This window comes from Urocitellus parryii, chromosome 9 (assembly GCF_045843805.1).
Source record: "Urocitellus parryii isolate mUroPar1 chromosome 9, mUroPar1.hap1, whole genome shotgun sequence".
Taxonomy (NCBI): Eukaryota; Metazoa; Chordata; class Mammalia; order Rodentia; family Sciuridae; genus Urocitellus; species Urocitellus parryii.
The window spans coordinates 38,478,813-38,505,494 of record NC_135539.1 but is presented as its reverse complement, the minus strand read 5'-3'; the positions used below and the strand labels follow the sequence as shown (position 1 = coordinate 38,505,494).

General features: G+C 53.1%; 2 protein-coding genes and 1 non-coding gene across 4 annotated transcripts; 2 read left to right on the top strand and 1 right to left on the bottom strand.

The window, feature by feature from the left end:
- Positions 1-1,990: 1,990 nt before the first annotated feature.
- On the top strand, positions 1,991-2,061 carry Trnas-cga (transfer RNA serine (anticodon CGA)). Its single transcript has one exon. It is a non-coding gene; the product is annotated as a tRNA-Ser (tRNA).
- Positions 2,062-6,451: 4,390 nt separating this feature from the next.
- On the bottom strand, positions 6,452-13,903 carry Cox19 (cytochrome c oxidase assembly factor COX19). 2 transcript variants are annotated; one of them, XM_077802411.1, is made up of 4 exons: positions 13,768-13,903; positions 12,109-12,224; positions 7,143-7,265; positions 6,452-6,898 (listed from the first exon to the last, which is right to left on the bottom strand). In XM_077802411.1, the coding sequence occupies exons 1-3, from the start codon at positions 13,847-13,849 to the stop codon at positions 7,185-7,187; spliced, it is 279 nt and encodes a 92-aa protein (XP_077658537.1). In that variant the 5' UTR covers positions 13,850-13,903; the 3' UTR covers positions 6,452-6,898; positions 7,143-7,184. The 2 variants fall into 2 exon arrangements, with proteins under 2 accessions (XP_077658537.1, XP_077658536.1); XM_077802410.1 differs by having other exon boundaries at positions 6,452-7,265.
- A 5,899-nt stretch (positions 13,904-19,802) lies between these two features.
- Cyp2w1 (cytochrome P450 family 2 subfamily W member 1) lies at positions 19,803-24,806 on the top strand. The gene is made up of 9 exons (XM_026405717.2): positions 19,803-19,981; positions 21,190-21,352; positions 21,608-21,757; positions 21,824-21,981; positions 23,232-23,405; positions 23,603-23,741; positions 23,826-24,010; positions 24,326-24,467; positions 24,619-24,806. Exons 1-9 carry the CDS (start codon positions 19,808-19,810, stop codon positions 24,804-24,806), a joined length of 1,473 nt encoding a protein of 490 aa, XP_026261502.1. The 5' UTR covers positions 19,803-19,807.
- The last annotated feature ends 1,876 nt before the right edge of the window (positions 24,807-26,682 follow it).

Here is a 26,682-nt window from a genome sequence, read left to right as displayed (position 1 = left end):
AGGGATGGCCTCACAAAGAACAGGTGCACGGTGCCCAGGGCACAGTGGGAACCTCCTGCCCAGAGACAGTGATTTTTTCTCATTTCAGTGTCCCTGTCTCCCTTCCCTGAGTTCACAGGTTTTCTCCTAGGGGGTCTGAATTTTGCCTTGGCTCTTCGTGTGTTTGGGGTCTGAATGAACAGATGCCAGGCCTCCCTCAGCTGCTGAATCAGCCCAAGGAAACCTGCTGCTCTGACTCAGAAATCCTTAGGACTTTCTGGCAGCTTGAGACACATGCTGAACTCACCTACGGGATCCAGGGGTGAAGCATGTCCTCCGCACGGTGCTACTTTCCATTCCAAACTCTGCAGGTCCAGTCTCAGGGGCTGAGCCCTTGGAGGGCAGCCGTGATGACTGCCACCATGCTGCCTTGCACCTGAATAGCATAGGATCTCCTCCATCCACACGGGCCAGCAGGGGGCAGTCGAAAGCCAGATCAAGATGCAGGAGCACACACTGCCCTGGCCTCCAGCCCTCACCTCCCATCAGCTCCAGCAAGCAAGCTTCCCAGGCCCCCGGCATCCATCGGTACCCAGAACTCCCTCACAAAGGTGCCCACTTGGGTTTCTGAGCCCCTGGGCCCATCTCACAGGGCATCCTGGGTGCAGTTGTGGGATATATGTTTTCCCTAATGATATTAAAGTGGGGCTGATATTCGCTCTGGCTGCCAGCAGAACAGGAGCCTTTCTGACGCCTGCACCAGAGCCCAGCCCTTCCGCTCCGGGAGGCACCTCTCCGCACTCCAGCGCTCTCTTCACTTTACAGTGCGCAGTGAGCACGGCCCCGAGATGTGATTTCACTCCTCCAGAAGGCTGGAGACTCGTGATCTTGTTCACAGTATTATGACAAAGTCACTTGTCTTGTGGCTCGATGGGAAGTTCTTCAGTGTTTCTGGCAGTAATAAAATCCCTGCTTTCTCACCCAAAAAGATATTAAATTACTGAACAGTTTAATTTGAGCACAAATTGGGTGCGATCATACACCAAAGGTGGGAGCATGGGCTTCCCAAGCAGACCGCATGAGGAGGCTGTGCGCACAAAGGGGTCCGTGTGCGGGTTGTCGTCTGCAGGCTCCTGCGTTAGTGTGAAGGCCATGCACACCTGGGCTCCTCTGTGTCTCCCCCAGGGGAAACGAGCTGACAGACAGGATCCCACCCCACAGCACCCATGATGCCATCAGGGAGACAAGCTGGGCCCCTCCTGTCCCCACGCAGCAAAGAGCCTCCGGCCGGCTCCATGTGCCTCGTGGAAGAGCAGCAGGTACCAACTGCATCCCGACTCCTAAGCCAGCACGATGTCTGCCAGGAGAACCAGCCGACTGGCGTACTCACAGGCGATGGGAAATTAACACAGGCATATAATTTATAGAGGATGTAGAATGATAACTCAACACAAGGGGTTTCTTTAAACTAATGATTTTATTGTTTCTATAAAAATGATACATGCTTGTTATAAAACATAGTCATAAAAATACAAGGAAGAAAAAGCCACACATCCTCCAACAACTGCATCCCGATATTGCCAATGTTCCCTGTGTGGTGTCCAGGCCCCTCCCTGCTGCACAGATTAGAACTAGTCTAACAGACAAATGCTTCCCCAGCGGGGCCCATGCCACACGCATGGGGGCTGCTTCCACTTCCCATTCCTGTCTGTTAAGTATATAACTGATCTTTGTGTCACTTGCCAGGAAGGAGTGCCAAAGGTCTCAGAAAAACGTAGGATTTAAACTTAGTCCTGAGAAAACTCCATTATGATGTGACTGCTGCCAACAAATAAGAGAAACCAACTGCTTGCTGGGCACGGTGATGCACATGTCTCTAACCCCAGCTCGGGAAGCTGAAACAGGAGGATCGAAAGTTCAAGGCCAGCCTAATCAACTTAGTGAGGCCCTGAGCAACTTGGCAAGACCCTGTCTCAAAACAAAAAATAAAAAGGACTGAAGAAGGGGCTGAGGATGTAGCTCAGTTGGTAGAGTGCTTGCCTCGAATGCACAAGGCTCTGGGTTCAAACCCCAGCACCACCAAAAAACAAACAACAACAACAAAAAACCCTGGGATGTGGCTCAGTGATTAAGCATCCCTGGGTTCAATTCCTGGTACTAAAAAAGAGAGAGGGAGAGAGAGAGAAACTAGTCACAGTTACTCAAGATTTCCAGGTTGATCCTAGAAACAGCAGGATGGGACAGGGCTAGGATCCCTTACACAGGGCTGCCTTTGGGACTCAGGTGAGAATCACTGCTGATGTTTTTCACATTTGGGGAAGTGTGATGGGCAGAATAATGTCCCCAAGACATCAAGGTTCCAATCCTTGGAACCTGTGAACTTGGTACTTCTCATGGTGGAAGGGACTTACCAAAGCGATTTAATTAAGGGTCTTGTGACGGGGAGATTACTGGGGCTACCTGTGGGGCACACTGGCACGAGGGTCAGAGTTAGAAATGTGAGCACAGAGGCAGGGTGCTCACATTTCTAACTCTGACCCTCGTGACTCCCACCACTGGGGAGTGTGTGGCTCCAGCATCTGGCACAGGCTGGGAAATGGACTTTCCCAGAGCCGCCTGCAGGAGCACAGGCCTTAGACTGCTTTAGAGCCTGACTTCACAACGCAGTACTTTTGTTTTGCTTTAAGCCAGTGGGTCTGAGGAATTAGTGCAGCAATTAAAAATGAACATGGGAGACCCCCCCACCCCCACTGCCCCAGGAAGAATCTGACTTGCTCTTTAGGCAGGGTGGGTGGGGCCAGCAGAGGGGGTGCCAACAACCCAGGCTGCGGAGCCCTGAGGTATGTGCAGCACCCCCTCCTGGGGGTCATGAGCCAGACGAAGGAGGGGCCCTGCTGGCCTCTGGTCAGTCCTCATCCTTCTGGGAAGGAGATCATGGGCCCACATCTGAGACCAGGGCTGCCTCAAATTCACCCATTATGTCACATCGAAGGAGAGCTCTTGAAAGATTTTCCAAGCAATTGTTTGTTCTGCAGTGCTGGGGATGGCACCCAGGGCTTCTCACATGCTCGTCAAGTACCATGCCACCAAGCTGCACCTCTGGCTATCTGGGCATCTTTTAATGATGTCATAACGGCTGAAGGTACAGGTGCACGGGATAAATAAAAAACACATTCTCTATATAGCAAAAGATTCTTGTCATATGACTACCAGAAATATTTTCTGGGAACCTTTGGTGGGAGACTGGCTGGGTTTCCCCTGAGCACCCCGTGTTTGCAAACCAGACCTAGAAATTCAGGGTCAGGCAGCACCTGCTTCTATGTAAGGAATGCGAGTCACCGTGCAATGGTGGCTATGTCAGGGTGCTGTTTTCTTTCCTATGATCCCCTGTTGCTGCATTATCTGTGACTGAAATTTATTTCAAAATGAGAATTGAATCGTATATACAGAAAGCTCAACTACAAAGACTTTCATGCAAAAAAATTTAAACTTTATATTTCAAATTAATTTCAGACTTCCTAAGGTGGTACCAATAAGAAGGCCGTACACCCAGCTCCCCCAAAACACTGAACAGCCTCAGTCCAGAATCAAAGCAGGAAATCCATGCTGGTACCACTCCACTGGCTTACCTGCAAGTTCTCAGCACTTAAGAATGTCCCAATGTCCTTTCCCAGAAGCCAGGATCCACATGGCACAGAGTCCCCACATCTCTTGTGTGCTCAGCGTATGATAGTTACTGAGCTACATCCCCAGCCCTTTTTGAGACACAGCTTTGCTAAATTCCTGACGCTAGCTTAGAACTCACAATCTTCCTGCCGCACCCTCCTGAGCCACTAGGATTACAGGCACATGCCACGGTGCCTGGCTCCACGACCTTGACAGTGTTGATGGGCAACTGTCTGGTGCAAGGTCCCAGGGTGGGTCTGCCTGTTTCTCATGATTAGGTTCAGACTGTGTATTGGGGGCAAGCCTCAGAAGCAAAGCTGTGTCCTCTGTGCATGATACGGGGCATGAGCTGAAGTCAGTCTCATTCCTGGCAATGACCACATGGCCAAGGGGATCACCCCTGTAATGTCACAGTCATTCCCTTTGTAATCACTAAGCATCTGGAGTGGAGGCGTCTCAAGACGTGTTTTGCCTCACATTTTGTTACTAACTTCACTGTCTACTGACGGTACCTGTCTGCTGCCATTATCACTGTATTGTTTGTCACACATGATACCTTGTCCCCACCAATTCTTCCATACTAGTCAGAATTCACAAGGAAAAGCTGTCCCTCCTACCACTGACATATTTATTCAATTATTTCCTCCGTTGTGGCTGTAGCCCAGCACCATCATTATTTATTTTCTTCCTCAGTTCATCTCAGGTTTGGCCAGTGGGAGCTCCATTACTGCCTCCTGCCTCCTCTCAGCAAGCTGGGCACTTGTTCAGTAATTCCTTACTTCCTGGCAGATATACTGGGCTCATCTTGACTTCCCCTGCCCTGGCCTTAGTCTCCACCAAGATCCTGGTTCCTCTTGTGAGAGAATGGTAGAACCCAGACCTGGGGCTGGGTGTCATGGCCCTAGGCCTTCCATATACAAGGGCTAGGACACTCGCTTGCTCACGCCCTGATTTCTACATCTAGCTGTCCTTACATTGGAAAGCTAGGAGTTCAACAGAGCGGGATCTCATCATCTACAGTGCTGTTCTAATTTTCCATCTTAGAATAAATGGGGCCAGAATCATGGTCCATGTGGAAAATAGCTCACTACCTAAAGATCTTTCGTTAGTTAGCTTTGGTTAAAATGTCTTCCAAAGTAACCCAGCCTAGAGCCATCTCTGCCATCACTGGCTCCCCACATCCTGGTTCGTGTGTTTTGAGCACAGTTCAGGCAGAACATAGGTGCTGAGAGGCCTCATTCCCAAGGCTTCTCTGCCTAGTGGGTGCCATTTAGTTTCTGGTTTATCCTTCCTGATTTTTTTTTTTTCTTATACAAATAAGTGAATAATCCTATGGCTTCCCATGTCCCTTCTCTGTAATGTTCAACAGGTGCTCTTGTGGCTCTGCGTTTCCCTGCTTATTAGGACGTGGCACCACTCATCACATCAGCTCAGCCTGTCCTCCTCCATTGCTGGCGCAGTGCTCTGCCGCATGGAGGTCGCAGTTCATACAGTATCTGGCACAGAAGGGAGTTTGGGTTGTTTAATGCTTTGCAACTGCAAAATGTGCTGCGATGTGCACACTGTACACATAGACTTAGAGCTGGGCATGGCGGTGCACTCCTGTAATCCCAGAGGATGAGGCAGGAGGCTTGCAAGTTCGAGGCCAGTTTAAGTACTTGATAAGGCCCTAAGCAACTTAATGAGACCCTCTCTCAGAATAAAAAATAAAAAGGGCTGGAGATGTGGCTCAGTGGTTAAGCACCCCTGGGTTCAATCCTCACTACCCCAAAAATTAATAATAATAATAATAAAATAAAATACTTAGGAATGGCTCAGTTTGGCTTAAGACTTTTAAAGTAAAATAATAAGCCCCAACTCTACAGCACACTGAATATGACAGAGATCAAATGCTAAACAGGCTGCAGACAGGAGCAGTTGCATGTGATAACCATGCTCAGTGGGCATGTGGAAATGAACCCAGCCCAAGAAACATCCCCTCCCGCAGGGTTGTTTGGGATGTCTAACAGAGAAAGGGCTCACCATGGCACAGAAAACTCAAGGCCTTAAACACAGAGAACTGGGGATGAGCTGAAAGCCTCCACCCCTCACAGGCCCACGGTGCAGAGGGGCCCATTCTCAGGGCTTACAACTGGCAGGCTTGTCTGCCCTTCCTGGCGGGCCTGGGGAAGGTTTACCACCAGAGGGTCATGCCCTGGTTCTCTTCCCCCCAAACCTCCTCTCACTGTCCTCCACACACTTCCCAGGAGCCAAGGAAGGTAGTCTGCAGGGCCAGCCCTTCCCAAGGTGCTGCGAAGAGGGGCAGGTCTGAGCGCAAACAGGCCCAGATGCACATGAGCATTTGTTGGTGGCCTTGAACCCTGGCATACAGCAGAATACCTGTGATGTTAAGCAACCCACAGGCAATTCTGAAAAAGACCCAAGCGCGGGGCGTGGTGGCACACACCTGTAATTTCAGGACTCAGGAGGCTGAGGCAGGACAATCATGAGTTCAAAGCCAGCTTCAGCAACTCAGCAAGGCCCTAAGGAACTCAGTAAGACCCCGTCTCTAAATAAAATATAAAAAGGGCTGGGGATGTGGCTCAGTGGTTAAGCACCAACGAGTTCAATCCTCAGTACTAAAAAAAGAAAAAGAAAGACACCTGGGCCGAGAGCCACCATTGTAAGCACTACTTAAAGAACTCAGTTGACACCAGGGCACCACTACTGGGATGTACCCAGGGATTCTGAGCAAGCATTGGCAGTGAAAGAAGTGGGGTGTAATAATAGGATAAAAAATTAGAAAACAACCCAGTCTAACTACAAATGAAATGAGATATTTTATTATTTATAGTCTCACTACAAATGGATTGATATTTTATCCTTCAGCAGTACAATAAGTTACTGAAATTAAATGTCTAGTTTGTAATATACCCTAATACTAACTAGAAAACAGAACTTTGGTTATGAAGATACTTGGTGCAAGGCATAAACAAAAAAATCAAGAAGCCAAATATGTCAAAAAGCCAATTATTTCTCACTTCCTATTTTATATTCTAGTTTTATTGGGGGAAAAAAAGGAGATGCACTGGCATGCCTGTGCAGGAGCACAAAACAGGGCAATGCCTTGCCAAGGAAGTCATTTCCGGACAGAATGTGTGTGTCAGGGACTGGAATCTGCACACTTGGCGCATCAGTAAGGAGCGCTACCCAGAGCACTGCAGTGTGAGGGTGGCATTCCGCAGGTCGTCTCTACCAGGAGCCTCCTGGGACCCTGTGATGCACAAGATTTAAAGATAAAAGCATCTTATAAAAGGTAAATGAGGCTCTAAAAGAAACAGAAATTTTTGAACATGATTTGGGGTGCTCCAGGAGATAGGTGAGTCCTCCACAAGTCATCCCCACAAGCAAGGCACCTCCACCTGGCTGAAGGTGGTACGCTGCAAAGCATCCTGAAGGCCTGCTGCTGAGGACCACTCGGGCAGGTGAGGGCCGCGAGCAGAAGGGCCTGTGCTCACCTCAGAGCGCCTCTTGGACGCAGCCCACCGGTCATCTTCTCATTAAGATTTATTTTTTGCCTCTGATTTTCCATCTATCAAGTCACCAAATCCCAGTTTTTCCAATGGTTCCTGTGCCATCAGCTGCCTAAAAGAAAAAACGGGAAGCTGTCAGGTGCAAGAGCAAGGTCCACCCAGGCCCACCACACACTGCTCTGTCCCAACAGCCATTCCTGGGGGGTTCCTGGGACCTCATTCTATGTCTTAGAGACAGAGCAGTATTGTCTGATGGGCCCCTCTGCCTGTGCCCTCCCCAGAGGGTGGTGCCTACCCAAAGCCTCCATGTCTCCTTTCAGACACTTTGAGGGCCTCTGTGGCCTGCCTTCCTGGGGGAAGCATGCACCACCTCACAATTCAGAGGAGGAAGCTGTTGAGGGTGTGGACAGAGGTTGGCCATCAACAGGTGTCCACATAGGTGTGTGAAGCCCCCGAGGGAGGGGGTGAACCAGGGCTGAGGAGCCCAGCTCCAGAGCCACAGCACTCTGGGACAGACATGTGCAGGTGTAGGACCTCTTTACACCTGGCCTCCAGGTCACCATGAAGGCGTATCTGATGAGGCAGGAGGATGGAACACACTACTTAATAATTTATTAGCTTTAAAATATTTAATATGTGAAGTGTGGGCTCTATTTTGCTCCTCTCAGTCCTACACAGTCAGGGCCTGGCCCCACCAGCAAGAGACCAAGGCCAGCTACTAGACCCATCTGTCAGACCCCAGGCAGCCAGCATCCCCCCTATAACCACTGGGTGTCAGCCTCCTCCTGTGCTGGTAGAAGCCCAAACCATTAAAGTCAACGCCCAACACTGAGCACTGTGCAGCCCTTGTTGGGCCTCCCACCTCCCCTGCCTTGGGCAGGCTCAGAGGGCAGGGGAGAAGGGCTCAGAATTGGGTGGAGGGAGGGCTCAGAGAGCAGGGAGAAGGGAGGGGCTCAGAGCACAGGGGGAGAAAACACCTCAAGGACTGTGTAAGTCTCTCCTGGTGCCCCACCTGTGCTTTTCATATTTGAAAAATCAAAGGTGTTTTTGCTCCTCAAAGGATTAAAGTGTTGAAACTTGCCCATTGAGCAGGACAGCAAGAAGTAAAGCCAGGTGTCTGTTCCCATCAGAGCCTCGCCCCACGAACCAGTAATGGCGCCAGGCCAACAAAACCTGAGCCCACCCCTTTCATTCAAGATGTCCTCAGAACTGCATGTTCCCATTTAGTACAATTCTATAACATGGAATTCACAAGCTATTTCTAGACTCCATGTTAGGCAGACAATAACAAATTTTCACTACATCTTGGTAAAGAACACATCTGGCCAACAGCTCTTCACACCCACCTATTAGACTTTGCCTGGCCAATAGAATAATGACCCCCAAAGATGTGCACATGTCAATTATTGGAGCCTGGAGAATGCTATCTCACTTGGGGAAGGGGAATCCGGCTGCTAATCATCAGGTTTTGAGATGAGAGAGTATCTTGTGTTATGTAGGTGGATGCATCAAATGACCTGAATCCTTAGAACTGGAGAACCATTCCTGGTTTTTTTCTTTGCCCAGAAAGGAAATGGCAAAAGGATCAGAGATGCACCACGGCTGGCTATGAGGATGGAGGAAGGGGCTCCAAGCCCAGGAATACAGGTGATTCTAGCAGCTGGACAGGGCAGGAGCCTCCAGCAGGAACCAGGCCTGCTGGCACCTTGACTCCAGAACCAGAGACTCACACTAGACTTCAACCTATACTACTCGGGACCACAGGTGGTTCCGGCCGCCTGCCCATGGTATCTGTTACAGGGACCACCCGAAGCAAGTGTAGCGGTGCTTGCCCTGTTGCTGCCACTGATGTTCAAAAGGAAGAAGGAGCAAGGAGGAAAGACCACGAGCCAGACGGGACGCAGTTCAAGAGATGCCCACAGTCCTTGTGGAAGCCAGCCCCATGGCTTTCAGCAAGTCCTATGGCTAGAAGAACGGTTTCAGAACTCTCTTTAGCCTAAGTGAATCAGCCACAAATTTTTCCCATTTCCTAGTCATTGTTTAAGGACTGAGCCGCTCAGATACCGGCCAAGAATCACTCTGGAATCTTCATAAAAAGCAAAATTAGTCCTGTTTATAACAGTGCCATCATTTCACAGGTATTTAACTTCATGATTCAGTGCAGTGGGATATTTATAGATTTCTTGTTCTTTTTAAAGCTGTTTTAGTTGTAGATGGACACATAACTTTATTTATTTAATTTTATGTAATGCTGAGGATCAAAACCAGTGCCTCACATGTGCAAGGCAAGCACTCCACCACTGAGCCACAACTACAGCCCCATACTTCTTGTTCTTGAGGGTAATAATGGCAGCAACGCTGATGGTCCCCAAGTCATACCAAGTGCTCCTTCACTTTCCAGGCCAGAGGCCCCATGGTCCCATCACAGGGTGGATGGTAAGAGCGAAGATGCTCCATCAGGTCATGTATATGACCCTGATGTCCCTAAGACAGGACCTGAACTTTTAAATTACTACAGAGGTTTGAGATCTTAGATTATTATGTATTAGTCTTCGCCAATGTAACCCCAATTTTGACTTTTTTTCTAGGAGAAAATATGGTCCTCCAAGACAGATACCTACTTTTCCCTCGTGCTGAAACAGCCCAAGCATGAGAACTTTAAAAACTCTACTGAGGACCATTTTCTGAAAAGATGCATGTGAAAGTAAGTAGAGATAAAAGAGGGTTTGGGATTTTAACACAGAAAAAAGGAAGGAAGAAAATAAATGGTTAAAAGTGTGGGTGTGTGTGTACGTGCACACACGCATGCTCATGTTTTACATGGGCCAGCAGCAGGTGTGTGATATCCTGACCTGAGTCTGGGTAGGCCAACCTTGACTATCTTTTATGATGTTTGATGATTTTCATGACCAACCAACCAGCCACAATTATCCAGTCAAAATAACTCAGCAAAACAAAACATACACAGCTGCACACTTGCCTCAATGTCACCTGGCCAGTCAGTGAAACCACTGAACGTTGTGGCACCATGTCCTTTCTCCTGCTATCCTCACTGGCTGCATCCAAGCAGCACTGAGTGCAGCACAGGTACAGATGCGGGCAGCTGCCTGCAGCTCAGCCCAGGACACACAGGGAAAGTAAGACTTCCTCTTCCCAGACCTGCCTGGTAGCCTTCATCAGGGAGGCCAGACACCTTTCCGGCTCCCATATCCACCATATCCTCTGAAGAAACTCCAGGTAGGAGCAGCTGTGGCCTGGGCCCAGCTCTGTGGACAGCCCATGGAATGCTCATCTTATTTGCTAACTTTCTCCAGCATATCTAGACCTGCTTACACCCCAGGCACAGGCAGAGATCACTCTTCTCGAAAGCTTGGCAGCACCAAAAAGAAATTCTCAGTTCTAGCCTCCTAAAGATCTATCAGCTTAAGATATTCAAAGATGTGGTTCCAACCCATGTGCAATTTAGAGGTGGCAGGAGCTGGATTTAGTGTGGCCCTTGGACATTCAAGTCCCTGTGAGCCCAAGAAACACCTATGAAGGCAGGACAAGGGCCTCACAGGAGGTCTACACTGCCAAAGCCCATCACCCTTACAGTCCCAAAGGTCCACACTGAAGGCACACATCTGAACCTTGAGGAAGTGTTCAAAGTTTGTTGCTCAAACTGAAAAGAGGGCTTAAGTAGACCACTGATGTCAAACTGTGAAGCCAGAATTAGACAGCAGTAAGTATAGACAGGTAAATCAAGTCAGATCATATCAAGGAAGACAATTTTAAGTGAAACTGGGAAGTAGGAGACTGTCCCCTGAGGGACTGAAATGTTAATTTCTTGACAGCCCTTTCTCCACTCTTATCAAGAACCTGCCCCTGCTCTAACCAAGGTAACCTGTCCCAGGAATTGCCCCTCCCTACAGAGAACTATAAGGTTATTAATTAATGTGTCCAGGGCTGCTCCATCCTGTCCTTCCCCCTTCAGTCCACCTGTTTCCCACCTTTGGGCCATCCCACCCAGCATTCCAGGGGAGAGTCACACACACAGGAAGGAGAGATAAGGGAAAGAGCAGGAGAACAAAGGAAGCCTAAGACCTTAAAAAGGCAGAACACCCTCACTTCTGGGGATACCAGGATGCCAGCTGTGGCCCCCTTCTCTGTCCTGGGAGAAGTCTATGTTACCCCTTTTTAAATAAACTTTGCTTTATATGCTTGCCTCGGTGTGCTTCTCTAATGTTCAAACTTCAACATGTGAGGGAGCAGAACTCGTCACCCATAACTGGCGGTATCACCTGTCTGAACATTGAATTCCTTAGGGAGCTGACTGTGGCCTCAAAAAAGCAAAAATGAAAACTCCCACCATGATCATATAATTATATGTTACATGTTTTGTCACATTAAGGATTAAAATAGCTCTTATTTTAAGTAAAAGCTTCACAGGTCACAGTTAGAAATGTTTTGTTTTTGTTTAAAAGTGAACACTGGTGAATTCTGGTTAAGATAGAAGAATCATCCATCTTTCATCATTTTTTCAATAGTCTATTGTCTTCCTGTCACATTCCAAACAGCTTTAAGTGGAACAAAATGACACAGTGCATATTTTTATAGTCTGAGAATGTGAAAGAAATAAACTGTGTACCCGCACAATCTTCAAATCTTTTGACTCAGCGTTTTATGATGTACGACTCTAAAACCTTAATGACAGGTCAGTAGCACCCAAGTTTGGAAAGAAAATGCTCTGAGGAATGCAATCATGGGTAATGCTGTCACTCAAGAAACGGTTCCCAGGATTGCCAAACAGCTTCTAGTACAATCTCATCTGATAAGCTTCAATTACACTAGCAAACGCCCTACAGTTCTGAAATACACAAGTTGAACTCCCGGGCTGAATAATGGCTTTTTAGGGAGGAAAACAGCTTTGGCTGGAGAAGTGGGAGTAGAAGTCATAATAGTGAGCTTGTACTTGCCTTTCCATCCTGCACTCTAAATATTCTTTTGATTCATTTCTGCACAAAGCATTTTCAAAATGATTGTCACGGAGACACTTCATGAATTTCTCTTTAAAGCTTTTACATTCACCTAGAAGGATAAGGAAAATGTCTTCTTTTCACAGTGAAAACATGAGTTGCCAACACAGCAGCCTTAGAGTGGCATCACTGTCCTTTTCAAAACTTGTTTCCCTCATAGGGACCAGCCGGCGTGAGGCCCCAGGCTACATCCCCAGCACAGGGAAAACAAAAACAAACCTTGATTTCTTCAGAAACATGGAAAATGACACTCAAAAGACAAAACCAAGTGCAGTAAAATGTTAAGGGCAGAATCAAGATAGTGGGACAGGGGAGTTTTTGGTAAGAGTTCTTTTAACTTCACTGTGTTTTGGAAAAATTCACAACAAAATATTTGGGCTGAGGCTACGGCTCAGTGGTAGCCCACTTGCCTGGCTTGTGGAAGGCACTGGGTTAGATTCTCAGTACTACATACAAATAAATAAAATAAAGGTCTATCAACAGTATATATATATATATATATATATATATATATATATATATATATTTTTTTTTTTTTTTTAAAGAAAGAAACAAGAATCTAGGCTGGGCTTGGTGGCACACACCTATAGTTCCAGTAGCTCTGGAGGCTAAGACAAAAGGATCGACTTCAAAGCCAACTCAGCAAAAGTGAGGCACTAAGCAACTCAGTGAGACCTTGTCTCTAAATAAAATACAAAATAGGGCTGGGGATGTAGCTCAGTGGTTGGGTGCCCCTGAGTTCAAGCCCCAGTAACCCCCCCAAAAAAAATTAAAATAAAAATAACTGGCACTTTTACCACTAATAACAGTTGCTCATGTTCTGGCACCACACTTTTGAGTAAAAGCAAGAGGAAGATCAAAATTGAATCCTGTTTGGGGGCTGGGGCTGTAGGGGGCTGGGGCTGTAGCTCAGTGGCAGAGCACTTGCCTTGCAAGTGTGAGGCACTGGGTTCCATCCTCAGCACCACATAAAAATAAAGGCATTGTGTTGTGTCCATTTACACCAAAAAAATTTTTTTTAAAAAGCTAAAATAAATAAATAAATATATATATATAACTGAATCCTGTTTCGCGGAGTCGGTGTACTATCCCTGTCACATTAGAGCCATAGTCCCAGTAAGCTCTCACCAGGAGAGTCCAGGCCCCCACGGGGACCTTCAGTTCACGGGGTCCCCCAGCCTGTTTCTCTGTCAGCCCCCAAAGAGGATCAGGGCAGGTCCAGTCCAGCAGCCTGGGACGGGCCTGGAGCACTGCTGGCTATGGGAATCATACCCAGGATCCCAGACACTGAAGCCCGGAACACAGCCCTGAGCTGACCAGCACTAGCTGACCAGGACTCCGGACCACCCTCTGGCCCAGCCTCTCCCCTCGACCTGTCCCTAGGACCAGCCCCTCCCTCAGGACCCGCCCCAAGACCCTCCCCTTCTAGTACCCGCCCCCTCCTCAGACCCTCCCCCTGGGACACCGGTCTCAGATAGGGTCCTCCCAGGGTCCTCCCCTCGGACCCACCCCGCTCCTCGGACCCTCCCCTCCCCTAGGCTCCGACCCTACACTCGCGAGCCAGGGTGATGCCGCCCGCCGACTCCCACCCTCACCAAAGTGATCCAGAGGGAAGCTTCCCTTGTCCGGTGGCCGCGGCTGGAAGCTCTTGGCCCCGAAGTTCATGGCGGTCGACATGACGGTGGTGCCGGGTTTCAGCGAGCGGGATGGGCGGCGTGCGCAGGGCTGCCAGCCGAGGACCGAGCAAGCCTCTGGGAGCGCCGAGCGCATCGAGCCCCGGGTCGGCCCCGCCCCGCCCCGCCCCGCGGCAAGGCCCCGCCCCCACCACTCCTCGGGGCAAGGGCCGCCCCGCGGCAAGGGCCTGGCCACGCCCCAGGGAGAAGGCCCCAGGTCCAGCTTCTGGTTCCAGCCTCCTTCCCTCAACTCCGGAAGCTCCAGCCGAACCCTGGGCGGCTGCCTGTCGCGTTCCGGTCCTTTTTCCCATCTGAGCAGAGGGCCTAATCATGGCAAGAAATGCATCACATGAGGGAGTGTGCACTAGCTTCCTGCCATAACACGGTACCACACACAGAGGCTTAAAAGTCAGAAGTCTTCTGTGGTTCGGGAGGCCAGAAGTCTGAGATCAAATGTGGGCTGGGCTGTCCCTTCTGCCGGCTCTAGGGAGACTCAGACCCAGGTACTGGGGTGTGCTGCCAACTCTTGGTGTACCTTGGCTGGTAGAAGTAGCACCCTCCCCTGCCCCCGCTTCATTTGGCCTTCTCCCTGGGTGTCTCTGTGTCCAGATTGCCTCTTTATAAGGATACCTGCTAATGTTGAGTTAGGGATCATCCTAATGACTTCATCTTAACTGAATATATCTGCAACAACCCAATTTAAAAAAAAAAAAGAAAATTGACATTCTTAGGTATTGGGGGCTAGAAATATTGGGGGAATATTCTGTTGGAACAAAAGTGAAGCCTCTGGCATTTGCATAGAACTGTTGTTATAGAAACAATAACAAGAGGAATAAGGGCTTTGGAGGCCTTGGTGCTCACCTGCAGAGCCTTTGCCCAGCTCTGAACCTGGGGACCACCTATCCTCTGCATGTCAACGTTCCTCAGCTGCATGATGAAGGAGATAGATTACTGGCCATTCCAGATTCTGCCTGAGCTTCGACTTCCATCTCTTCTCCTTTCCACCCATTAACAATGACTGCACACCAACCACATGCCAGGCCTGGCAGGAAGCAACATAGAGCTCACAGCTGGCCCCTCTGGATGAGCTTTCTTACCCCAGTGCTCTGAAGGGACACAACATCACAGCTGCTTCTACTGTTGGATGGAGAAGCTGACTTCAGCAGCTTCCCAGAGGGGTTTCAGAGAGGTGCCCAGCCAGCAAACCCTGAGCTTGCCCCTCTTTTAGCTTGACTGGGGCACCTCTCTGGAGCCTTCCAGCATTCCGCTTGCTGTTCCCTGCACACCTACCCCCAACACAACACACCACTGGACTCCTATGTTCCAGTCTGGATTCACCTCTTTGCCCAGAGGCAACCCTGAATGTTCGTGAACACCCAGCAGAGGAGATCTCATTGCAAGGACCCAGGGAAGTCCCACCCTTTAGGAAGCCCATTTCAGTTGCCAGAGGCTCTGGGGCTCTGGGCCCACTTAAAACTACAAAAGGAAAAATTGCACCTTGTTCTTGTCACATAAACAACCATTTTACATGGCTGAAACCAGGGACTGCACACTGGGTTATTCATTAATAAGGTTCCAGGGCTGCGAACAATAGAAGCTTTTATTACCCAGCAAATAGCCCTTTCCACTTGACTAGATCACACCACTTAGCAGTAAAGAACAGCCCCCTCCCCTGAGGTTGCCACAGCCTCTGTCTGGCAGCACTGAGGAACTAGGGACGTAGCAGAGGCCAGCTTTTAATTGACTGTCTCCTTGCAAATGATTATTGCTTTATATGAGATCTTTAACTGGTAGAGATTTTTATTTGCAGTTCACAGAGAGGAAAAGTGGGAAAAGAGCTAACCTTTCTGAACTCTATTGTGTTATTTTCACACAAGGCACTTTTCACACGAGATCCCCAGTAACTAGACTGGCACAGATAGGTGCTCAATAGATCGTTTTGAGTGAATATAGTTAGGATGATGTTACCCTTGTCACCTCATACACAGAGAGAGAATGAACTCAAAGGGGTCAAATCCCTCCTTTAACACTATAGAGTCAAGGGAGGCTGAGGCAGGAGGATTGCAAGTTTGAGGCCATACTGGGAACTTAGGGAGACTCTATCCCAAACTAAAATTTGGAAAAGGTCTGGGGGTGTAGCTTGGTGGTACAGTGCCCCTGGGTTCGACCCCCACCCCTGGAAAACAAACAAAAAGATTATGAAGCCAGCATGTGGATTACCTACTTCTTTGTAACATGTGGCCCCAAATTTAATGGTAGGAAATAGCAACGATTTGCTTTGCTCAGGAACTTGCAGTCTGGACAGGTCTTGGTGGAGACAGCACCACATGGTATCAGCTGGAATGGGCTACTGCAGAAGGTACATTCTGGCTGCTGATGAGTGGGCACAGGTCGTTGGTTGGGAGTGTGACCATGCAGGGACTGCATACTGGGTTATTCATTAATAAGGTTCCAGGGCTTCGAACAATAGAAGCTTTTATTACCCAGCAAATAGCCCTTTCCACTTGACTAAATCACACCAGTCGGCTCCCTCCACCTGAGCTACTCTGCTTGGGCCCCCTCACAGCATGGCGGCTGGGCCTGAGAGCAAGCAGTCCAGAGAAACAGGTGGAAACTGCATCTCTTTTGTGATCTAGCTTTGGCAGCCCTGCAGGTCTGCTTCCATCATGGTCAGGAGTGCCCTCCAGATTCAAGGGCAGGGAAACCCAGGCCCCTTCTCTTAATGGGAGAAAGGCAAACTTGTATTATATGGAGGCTGTGTGGTTGGGAGCACCTGTGTGGCTCTTTGGACGCTGCCGTCGCCATGGCTAGCAAGTGGAGGGAATGAGCTTGGAACCCATTCTGTCTGACTCCTGACCCCTGTGGTAAACCCACCAGCCCCACCTCTGGTGGCAGGGCCAGGTGTGGCCTGAGCCTTCATTCAACCAGGCCATGGCACAACTCAAGATTGGGATCTAATGGTCCTGATCAAGTCTGATCAGAACAATCCGCAGTCAGTGTGGGGAATGTCCGCTGGAATCAAAAAGGAAAATCCCTCTGGCCCGGTGATGCCACTGCAAGCTGACACTGCAGCATCCTAGCAGGTGTACACAGAGGAGCTGCACCCATGTTCTACCAGGACGTTCTCTGATGGCCCAAGGCTGAACTTAGAATGCTGGCACCTGCCGTGCCCTGGACCAGGCAACTGTGAGAGGAAGCCCTGTCTTGTCAGGGTACACAGTCATGCTAAAAATACAAAATGGCAAGCAAGAAATGGAGGGAGGCAGGGGACACACAGGGCTTGAAGGGTTTGGGGGATGATGGGATGTTCACTGTCTTGGCAGTGGTGATGGGTGTGGACATGTGTCACTCAGACTGTATGCTTTAAACACACGGTCCTTGTTTGTTAATAAAGCTAATTTTTAAAAGAGGCACAAATGAGACCAGGTGCCACTGTGTCTCTGGAAGGGTACATGGGAGACGAGGTGCAAGTGGGGCAGAAGCAAGTGGCCCAGGGGGAGGGGCTTCCTCTCACGAAGTCCCTCCTATGGTCCTGACTGCCTGGGGTGTGCGAACTGCAGATTAAATGGATAAGAGACCCACGGATATGTGCATACCTAGGGGAGCCATGTTCCAGCAGGTTGAATTGTGGCCTCTCCCTACGAAACATGTTTCCCTTATCTGGAAACAGGGTCTTTGTAGAGGTAACTGAGGTGAGGATCCCTTGGTATTAGGGTGGACCCTAAACCCAAAGTGTCAGACAGAAAAAGAGAAGACACAGGGAGGAGGCATGGGAGAGGAGGCGGAGCTGAGGGAGGCATGCGTGAGCCCCGGGTGTCAACCACACCAGAAGCTGGGGACAAAGAACAGATTGTCACCAGGCACAGTGGCACAAGCCTGAAATCCCAGTGGCTTGGGAGGCTGAACCAGCCTCAGCAAAAGTGAGGTACTTAGCAATTCAGTGAGACTCTGTCTGTAAATAAAATATAAAATAGGGCTGGGGATGAGGCTCAGTGGTCGAGTGCCCCTGAGTTCAATCCCAAGTACCAAAAAACAAAAAACAAAAAAAACAAGTTGTCCCTTAGAACGTCCACAAGGAGCCACCCTGCAGGTGCTGGACCTCAGACTCCTGGCCCTGGAACTGCAGAGTAAACTGCTCTGATTCTTTGCTGCAGTGGCTACAGGAGGTTTCCCAGCCGTGAGTGTGGGGCTTGTGCTTTCCGGGGGGTCCCTGGCACTGAGCTCCCTGAAAGTCTTTTCCTGACCTGCTCTGGACCTTCCCAGCTCTCTTCACCCCACCTCAAGCTCAGGTCCGAGGTGTCTGCAAGTTGGGCCATCCCAGTTCGGCAGCTGCAGCCCAGACGCCACATCCTCTCCAAAGCATCCCCTGGCCTTCTTGCCTTCACGGTGTCCCCACCAGCCCTAGAGGCATTTTTGGCGGCAAACTCTTACATGACCATAGTCCACAGGGCTGTGAGAGCCTAGTGGAACTTTTGGGTCCCTATGCCAATTTCTGTAGCCCTAGCTCCTGGTAGAAACCGGCACATAACAGGCACTCAATAAGTACTTCTTAGCTTGGCTTGGTGGCGCATGCCTGTAATCCCAGCAGCTTGGGAGGCTGAGGCGGGAGGCTGAGGCAGGAGGATTGCAAGTTCAAATTCAGCCTCAGCAACTTAGCAAGACCCTGTCTCAAAATAAAAAATAAAAAGTGCTGGGGATGTGGCTCAGTGTTTGAGGGCTCTGGGTTCCATTCCTGGTACCAAAAAAAAAAAAAAAAAAAAAGTGCTTCTCTTATTAAATGGACTTCCCTGGGCAGATAGGACTCCTCAGCTTGGACACCCTGTAGTGACCTTGGTACCAGGGGCTCAGCAGAATGCCCCAGAGCTCCAGAGGGTGGGACAAAACATGCTTCCCTCTGTATCTCTCACTGTGCAGGGGATGGAGGTGTGAGTGCCCCGTCTCAGGAGGTGTGCCACCAAGGCTGGGACTTTCCTTTCACAGCCTATCAAAGGGGGACAATACCTGAGAGGGTAAGGGCCTTGGCTGCCATGGCTCTGCGGTTTGTGCAGGGCGTGGATGACACTCTGGGAGATGGGCCTCATGGAGGGGCCCCTGCTGGCAGCGACAGGGCTGCCTCGTGTCAGGGCAGGCGGTGTGAAGCAGGCCCAGCCACTTCTGGTGCCAAGAGCCACCCACCCCTCACAGCTCATTCCCAAAGCAGCGCCTCCTCTCCAGGCTCTGCCATCAGGGTTTAGCGGAAAACATTGGGGCACCTATCACAGTGCTGCCTGCAGGGTGGCCCTCTGGGTGAACTGCATCCCCTGCCCCATCCCTCAGTGTCACCCCTGCAGAACCCCCACAGGAACAGGCTGCGGTGGGAGGAGCAGCCCCGGCATGAATCTGAGGCTCCGAAGGCCCTGGCATTTGAGGCCCCTCGTGGGTGGTCCCCAGGGGCTGCACACTGTCAGCCCTCCCTGGACATTGATAGGAGACAGATGGTGTCAGAAGACACCCAGGAACCTGCCTCTGCCCAGGGTCCTGCTGAGGGAAACTCAGAGCTGGGGGCGGTTGGGGGTGGATCCTCCCCTCAGAGGCAGGCCCAGGCCCTGGAGCCCTGAGAGCCCCATTCTGATGGGGAGACCAAGGCAGGCTGGCAGCCCCAGAGGCAGGGATACAACAGCCCGAGTGCCTGGACCCTGGGGCAAGTTCTTGGGGTGTAGAGATCTTGGATGCCTGATCCCAGACAGTCCCATGGCCTCCTGGGCTCCCAGCCACCCCTGGGCCCCTGTCACACACTCAACCTGCATTCCACGCAGCTGTAGCTTTAAGCCTCCTGCTGGGGCTGTCCCCTGCAAACTGCTTGTTCCACATTCTCGGGGTGGTGGGGCGGGTGGGGTGCTGGCACGCCCTCTGGGAGGGAGGCTATAAGGCACGGGCAGATGGGGCCCAGAGGGGAACTGGGGCCCTGCCTCCCGCTGTCCGCATGGCCCTGCTGCTCTTGGGGCTCCTGGTCCTCCTGGGCCTCTGGGGGCTGCTCCGTGCCTCTGCCCGCAGCCCCTCCCCAGCCCTGCGATGGCCCCCCGGGCCTCGCCCGCTGCCGCTCCTGGGGAACCTGCACTTGCTGAGTGTTTCGCAACAGGACCGGTCACTGATGGAGGTAGGCCTGGGTAGCCCTGCTCAACTCCCTCAGCCAGATGGTGGCCGTGTCCCAGGCCTGTCCCTGAGGAAGCCAAACCCAGTTTACACCATCCATTCAGCATGGTGCTGGGCCCACCGGGAGGCAAGAGGAGTGCCCCTACCCTGATCTTGGGAAGAGAGAGCCACCCACCCCACAGTTTCTCGGCCAAGTTGAAGGCTGGCTGTCCTGCCTTGCAGCTGTGGGCAGGCTGACTCAGGGAGACAGAGCCCGGATCTGCCCTGTGAGGGCTGACCAGCCCTGTCCCCTGCATGGGTTGGCACCTTGTCCCCACAACCCCAAAGCAGCCCCTTCCATTTAGTTCCCAAAGCCCTCACCAGAGACCAGCCCTCATCCCCTGCCCCATTGCAGTTCCTAAGAGTTCTCCTTACAAGGGGCTTCTGTCTCCAGAGTCCCCCAGATGGCCTCTCCAGGACTGCAGGTGGGCAGGCAGCAGAGGGCTGCAGCCCTGGGCTGAACTGGCCTGTCACACCTTCCCTAGGGCAGGACACCTGGGCCCCACCTGGCCCTGGGCACCAGGCTCAGGGGCTCAGGCCCTAGATTGGTGCTGGGCAGGACAGCAGGCTCAGCTCCATCCTCAGACATGAGTGGCCAAAGGCAGATCACCTGCTCCTGAACCTCAGTGTCCTGTGCTTAAAAAGGGGAGATGACACCTTCCTGGGCAGATATGCCATAAGGACAGAGGGGAGGAGCGTGACGGAAAAGGCTCGGGGGCAGCCCGGATGTGAGCTGTTCTCTGTCCTTGTTCAGCCAGTGAAGGTCAGAGTCAGAACTGACCAGCCGTGGCCTGGATGCTGCTTCTGTCCCTCCTTTGGTGCAGGTTGGGGGATGCCACTGACCAAGCTAAAGTCCAAAGAGGGCCACAGCCTGGAGGGACTGTCCAGCCTGCTGCCTGTGCAGTCCCAGGCCACCTGCAGCCTGATCGTGGGTCTTGAGGGCCTCTGGGATTCCTGCTGAAAAGAAAACCCGTGAAAGTCATTCCCAGCACCAAAAGGCAGCACCCCAGTAGACTGGGGATGGTTCTATGGGTCCCCCGAAATGGCCCCGCATGCCCGATACACCCTGCAGAGTCTTCCCCAGTTCCTCCACCCAGCAGTGCTCTGCCCAAGTGGACCCCAGAGGGCCTGGTGGGTAGGGGCTGCCCACCTGACCCCTGCTGCCCCCACCAGCTCTCCAAGCGCTATGGGCCAATGTTCACTGTTCACCTGGGCTGCCAGAAGACTGTGGTGCTGTCCGGCTATGAGGCTGTGAGGGAGGCCCTGGTGGGCACCGGGCAGGAGCTGGCGGATCGGCCCCCCATCCCCATCTTTCAGCTCATCCAGCAAGGCGGGGGTAGGTGTGTGGTCCTCTGCCGTAGAAGGTGGGGACTGACCTTTGGGCTGGTGCTGGGCCAGGGGAACAGGAGCCCTTAAGGTCTTCCCATCACAAGCCAAGAGGGGGCCTGCTAACCCTGGCCAACCCCCAGAGAACAGGAGGGTGGAACCGAGACCCCTCTGCCAGGCCCTGCTGACCCAGGTGGCCCCACTGCTCCTGCCTGCCATGTAGGGCAGGGTGACGGCCACACAGCATCTCCGCGTCCGCCCACAGGCATCTTCTTCTCCTCTGGGGCGCGCTGGAGGGCTGCCCGCCAATTCACAGTGCGTGTGCTGCATAGCCTGGGCGTGGGGCAGGCGCCCATGGCCGACAAGGTGCTGCAGGAGCTGGCGTGTCTCATGGGACAACTGGATAGCTATGGAGGTGAGCAGGGGCTGGGACACCTCTCCCTGGGGTCCCCTGCCTGCCTGAAGCCCGTCTCCCCTGCAGGCCGGCCTTTCCCTCTGGCCCTGCTGGGCTGGGCTCCCTCCAACATCACCTTCGCACTCCTCTTCGGCCAGCGGTTTGACTACCAGGACACCATGTTTGTGTCCCTGCTGGGTCTCATTGATGAGGTCATGGTTCTCCTGGGGTCCCCCAGCCTGCAGGTGAGAGGTCACTGCCTCATGGGAGCTGAGCCCTTTGAGGTAGGGTAGACCCTGGGGAGAGTAGGACTGGGGGTGTCCAGCATCATCCTTCACCGTCAGCGAAAGGAGCCTGGACTTGGGTCGAGAGCTTGAGTCTGTACCCCCTTGGTGACCCCCTGGCTGCACGCCCGCAGACCAGCCTCTGTGCTCTGTGGGAAATAGGAGGTCTGGAGCAGGGGATCCTCATTTTCTCCCAGTGCCCCATCAGTCACAGTCACACCTGCTCCAAGGTGAGGAGTGGGGCCAGACACTCCTCCCTCAGGTGGGTAGGACCCAGAGACGTGGGTGCAGCCCAGGTCCTTCACCACATTACAGAAACCACAAAATCCGTTCTCTGACATCATGGGGGTACGCGTCATTCTTTTCCAAAGTCTACAGATTCCACACGTCCTTCTTTGGCGTCTCTAACTGTGAGTTAGCTGAAGCCTAGACACCAGGTGTGCTGCTTGTGGGATTGACAGCAGGATTTGGCAGCAGGTGTGCTTTGTCACTCTGCTGTCCCTGGCATGAGGTCCCAGGAGGTGAGGTGGGACAGCACGGCAATGCCCGGGGCTGGTCCTTAAACTTTGCAGCCCGTGACCCACTGTAGTCAGAGTGAGGCTGTCCTGCTCTTAGGGGCACCAGGCCAACCCGCCCAACTCCAGAGCCCTCCCCTGGAGTCCCTCGAAATGGGGCTCTGTGAGGCAGTCCCATGGCCCTTCCTACCCGTGCCTGATTCTCACCTTGGAGCGCCTTGAGGAGTTTCTGCCCACGATTGCTGGTGTCCTGGGAAAGCAAGTGTCCGAGGGTAAGCTGGACGGCAGCTGGCCTCCACCTGCTGGGGGGGGGGGACACCCTGGCTCCTCAGATTCCACCTCTGTGCAACTCCCAGAGTGGGTGATAATCTGCAGCAGCAAATGCCCCCTCTTCCTTTCTCCTCACTTTAGCAGGTGGAAGGGGGCATGGTCACAGGCAGCCTGTTTGCATAAAGCCACCAGGTGTGTTACTGTCAGATGGCTCCATGCTTGCGACTGAGGTTTCCTGAGTCCCCGGACCCCCAGTAGGGCGGCGGGCCTCCAGCCAGGCGCCCTCTTGTGGCCATGGGCAGCACATACCCCAGCACCTTTGAAGCCCTGGATGGGGACACCCTTGCTGCTCGATGGACGGGCTCCCTCCGTGGGGACCAGGTGGCTGTGCCTGGCCCCACCCCACCACCCTGCCCTCTGTCCCAGTTGTTCAACATCTACCCCTGGTTGGGGACCCTGCTCCAGCTGCACCGGCCTGTCCTGCGCAAGATCGAGGAAGTGCGTGTCATCCTGAGGACTCTCCTGCAGGCACGGGCCTCCCCCACGCCCCAGGGTGGCCCTGTGCAGAGCTACGTGGATGCTCTGATCCAGCAGGGCCAGGTAGGGGAAAACCAGGAGGCCTGTGGGGAGTCCCAGTGGACCCCAGGACTGGGGCTGGGGAGGCATGAAATGGGACATTCCTAGTGCCTGGTTTGGGGCACTGGAGGTGGTGAGTGGGAGCTCATTTTTCTGTCCTGGGCTTGGGGCTGGGGTGGACAGACCTCAAGTCCTCAAGCTCTGCCCATACTGCCTCACAGGGGGATGACCAAGAGGGGCTCTTTGCAGAGGACAACGCTGTGGCCTGTGTGCTGGACATGGTCATGGCTGGCACAGAGACCACCTCTGCCACACTGCAGTGGGCCATCCTGCTGATGGCCAAATACCCAGGCGTGCAAGGTGAGGCCTTGCATGTGGCTGGGTACCCCAGGGCAAGGTGATGGTGATGGTCTTCCTCAGACATGGTACCACTTTCCGGTACAGGCCGTGTGCAGGAGGAGCTGAGCCATGTACTGGGCCCTGGGAGGCTGCCCCGGCCTGAGGACCAGAGGGTACTGCCCTACACCAATGCAGTGCTGCATGAGGTCCAGCGGTACATCACACTCCTGCCCCACGTGCCCCGCTGCACAGCAGCTGACACTCAGCTGGGTGGCTACCTGCTCCCCAAGGTGGGGGCCCAGCTGGGCCTCATTCTCTCCTTCCCTCTTGCTCAGGGTTGGTCAGGATCGCTGGACTCTGAGATGCCAAGTCTTGGGGCTGGTGCCTGACAGCACAGGGATTCCCCCATTGGAACAAGGAAAGGGTCACCCCAACCTCACAGCACTTCCTGCCTGGGACACCAGAGCCTGGGGATCAGGGTCCTCCTCTGTGTCCCGAGGGTCAGGCTAGGTGGGGTCAGTAGGAGCCTCATCCTCAGGGAAACCTCCTCAGAGGCCCCTCATCCCATCTTCCTGCTTCTGGGGTCCTCCTCTTGGCCCCCACAGGGCACACCTGTGATTCCCTTGCTGACTTCAGTGCTCCTGGACAAGACACAGTGGGAGACCCCAGATCAGTTCAACCCAGGCCACTTCCTGGATGCTGATGGGCACTTCGTGAAGCGGGCCGCCTTCCTGCCCTTCTCTACAGGTACCAGGGCTGGGGCCAGAGGCCCACAGGCGACAAGCCCCTCTGAGATGCCTGGTCTCTGGCCCTCAGGGCACGCCCCCAGCACCCCCACAGGGACGCCCCCTCTGGGAGCAGGCCTGGCACCCACTTGGTGTCTCCCTTACCCTCACAGGCCGCCGAGTCTGCGTGGGGGAGAGCCTGGCTAGGACGGAGCTCTTTCTGTTGTTCGCTGGCCTCCTCCAGCGCTACCGCCTGCTGCCTCCACCTGGCATCAGCCCCACTGCCCTGGACGCCACTCCTGCCCCAGCCTTCACCATGCGGCCTCGTGCCCACACCCTGCGGGCAGTGCCCTGGCCCTAGGAGCTTCCACTGGGAAACTCCCAGGGGCTGCCCCTCCCGGGCCTCTAATGTGGATGGCAGGGGTAGGGGGCAGCGTTTCTGAGGGTGAGTGGCAGGCACAGTGCCAAGCTCCACTCCCACTCCATGGTGGTCTCTGTGCCAGCCATGACAATGTCCAGCACACAGTGCCAGGCATCTCTCTGGGCCCCACCTTGACCACAGCCATCACATGGCTTCCATGCCACAGACCTGTCCATGGTGGGTGGGGCCGTCCTGTCCAGTATGGGCTGGTAACAACCTCATCTGAATACCATGGGGACAGAAGCGCCCCTCCATAGCCAAACAGCCTGACCCCGCCCGAGTCTGTGCCTCTGAGGCCCTGGGCTCCCTCCCAGGATTGCACACAAACATGGATCCCTCCTCCACTCTTGCTCCCAGGAAAGCAGGACACCCCTCCCTGCCTTTCTTCCTCATTCCTTACCTCCACTACCCGTAGGGGGCTCATGTCCTCTGGTGCCTTTTCTGCAGTCACCCCCAGTGTGTCCCTCTGATCTATTCCCTACCTATCCAGTTCCCTACCGGGACCAGTGTCCACCAGGCATGTACAGTTTTGGGGTACAGGGAAATACAGGGTGATGCCTAGGCTCAGGGGTGACGTCTACCCAGAAATTGGTCTTAGTCCAGGAGTCCCATGACCTACCTCATTCTTGGTGCACCTGAGAACCATGCCCAGAGTCCTCTGAATGTCACTAGTTGCTGCCTCCAGCCCCCAGCCCGAGCCAAGTGCATACTCCTTAGAGGCTAGCTCACACTTAGCCTGAGATGGGCACTGGGGCCAAGGCTTCATGTCTGTCCCAACGCCTGGGGTTCTGGAACAAATTCCTCCCACCCCGTGCCTCAGTTTACTCACTGGTGAAATGGGTCACCACAACTGCAGGACCATTGAGCTTTGAGGGAGGTGGGTAGAGATGCTGAGTCCAGGGGCCAACCCCAAACCAGGGTGTCCACAGGGAATGGAGAGGCTGCTGAGGAGGGGAGGCCCCTAACCCCAAGAGGGTCACTCTGCTGATCTCCCCCAGGGCTGGGCATAGGCAGCACGTGGAGGAATGGAGGTCCCAGGCAAGCCCTTGAGCACTCCCACAGCCATGCTCTGGACAGGGAGCGGCAGCCCTGAGACGCCTCAGGGGAGGTGGGCCACTCAGGGCAGCCACCATCCAGGTCAGGCTGTGTTGGCAGGTGTGGTTCAAGGCCGTTTCAGGAGGCTGCTGACCCTGACCTGCTGTCTGCCAACCTCACGGGATCCTGGTGCAGAAAGGGAGACCCACACCCTGACATGCCCGAAGCACAAGAAGCTTCCCTTCTCTCATGATGCACCCAGGTCACGGGGCAGGGCCTCAGGTTGGGTGTTACCACACTGCCCACAGGGCTACCTGTCTCTCAGGTCTCCAGGCTACATGGGCTGGACTGGAGGCTCCGGTGCTTCTGCCTGATTCTCAGCTCATTTGTGGGATCGCTGGGGGAGCCTCCCTTCACCATTGAAGCGGCCGGCTCAGAGGTACACAACTGGGGTGCAGGAAAGCCGAGATTGCCCCCCACCTGGCCTCGATGGCTCCCAGGCCTTCCAGAGGCGGGGCTTCTTCACAGAGGCCACTATGGACACTCGCATGTGGTGCACCGTCCTGGGGTCCAGCCTTAGCTGGGTCCTGCTTTGTACCTGGCAAGCCTTCTTCAAACCCACCTCGGTTCAGGCCATTGTCCTGGGAGCCTGGTGGGCTTCAGGTGGGGACACTCAAGGCTCGCTGTGACAAGAGGAAGGGGGTTGGTCTTCCTGTCAGCATGGTGGCTCCAGAGTCAGAGGGCTAGCAAGGGAAGGGGGGCAGCTTCCAAGCTAATTGCT

Coding starts and splice junctions, on each gene's coding strand:
- Cox19 (XM_077802410.1), bottom strand. CDS start 13,849: ATGTCGACCGCCATGAACTTCGGGGCCAAGAGCTTCCAGCCGCGGCCA. Junction 12,225..13,767: donor CTTCCCTCTGGATCACTTTG/GTGAGGGTGGGA, acceptor TTATCCTTCTAG/GTGAATGTAAAAGCTTTAAA. Junction 7,266..12,108: donor AGTGCAGGATGGAAAGGCAA/GTACAAGCTCAC, acceptor TCTTTTAGGCAG/CTGATGGCACAGGAACCATT.
- Cyp2w1 (XM_026405717.2), top strand. CDS start 19,808: ATGGCCCTGCTGCTCTTGGGGCTCCTGGTCCTCCTGGGCCTCTGGGGG. Junction 21,758..21,823: donor ACAACTGGATAGCTATGGAG/GTGAGCAGGGGC, acceptor TCTCCCCTGCAG/GCCGGCCTTTCCCTCTGGCC. Junction 23,406..23,602: donor CTCTGATCCAGCAGGGCCAG/GTAGGGGAAAAC, acceptor ACTGCCTCACAG/GGGGATGACCAAGAGGGGCT.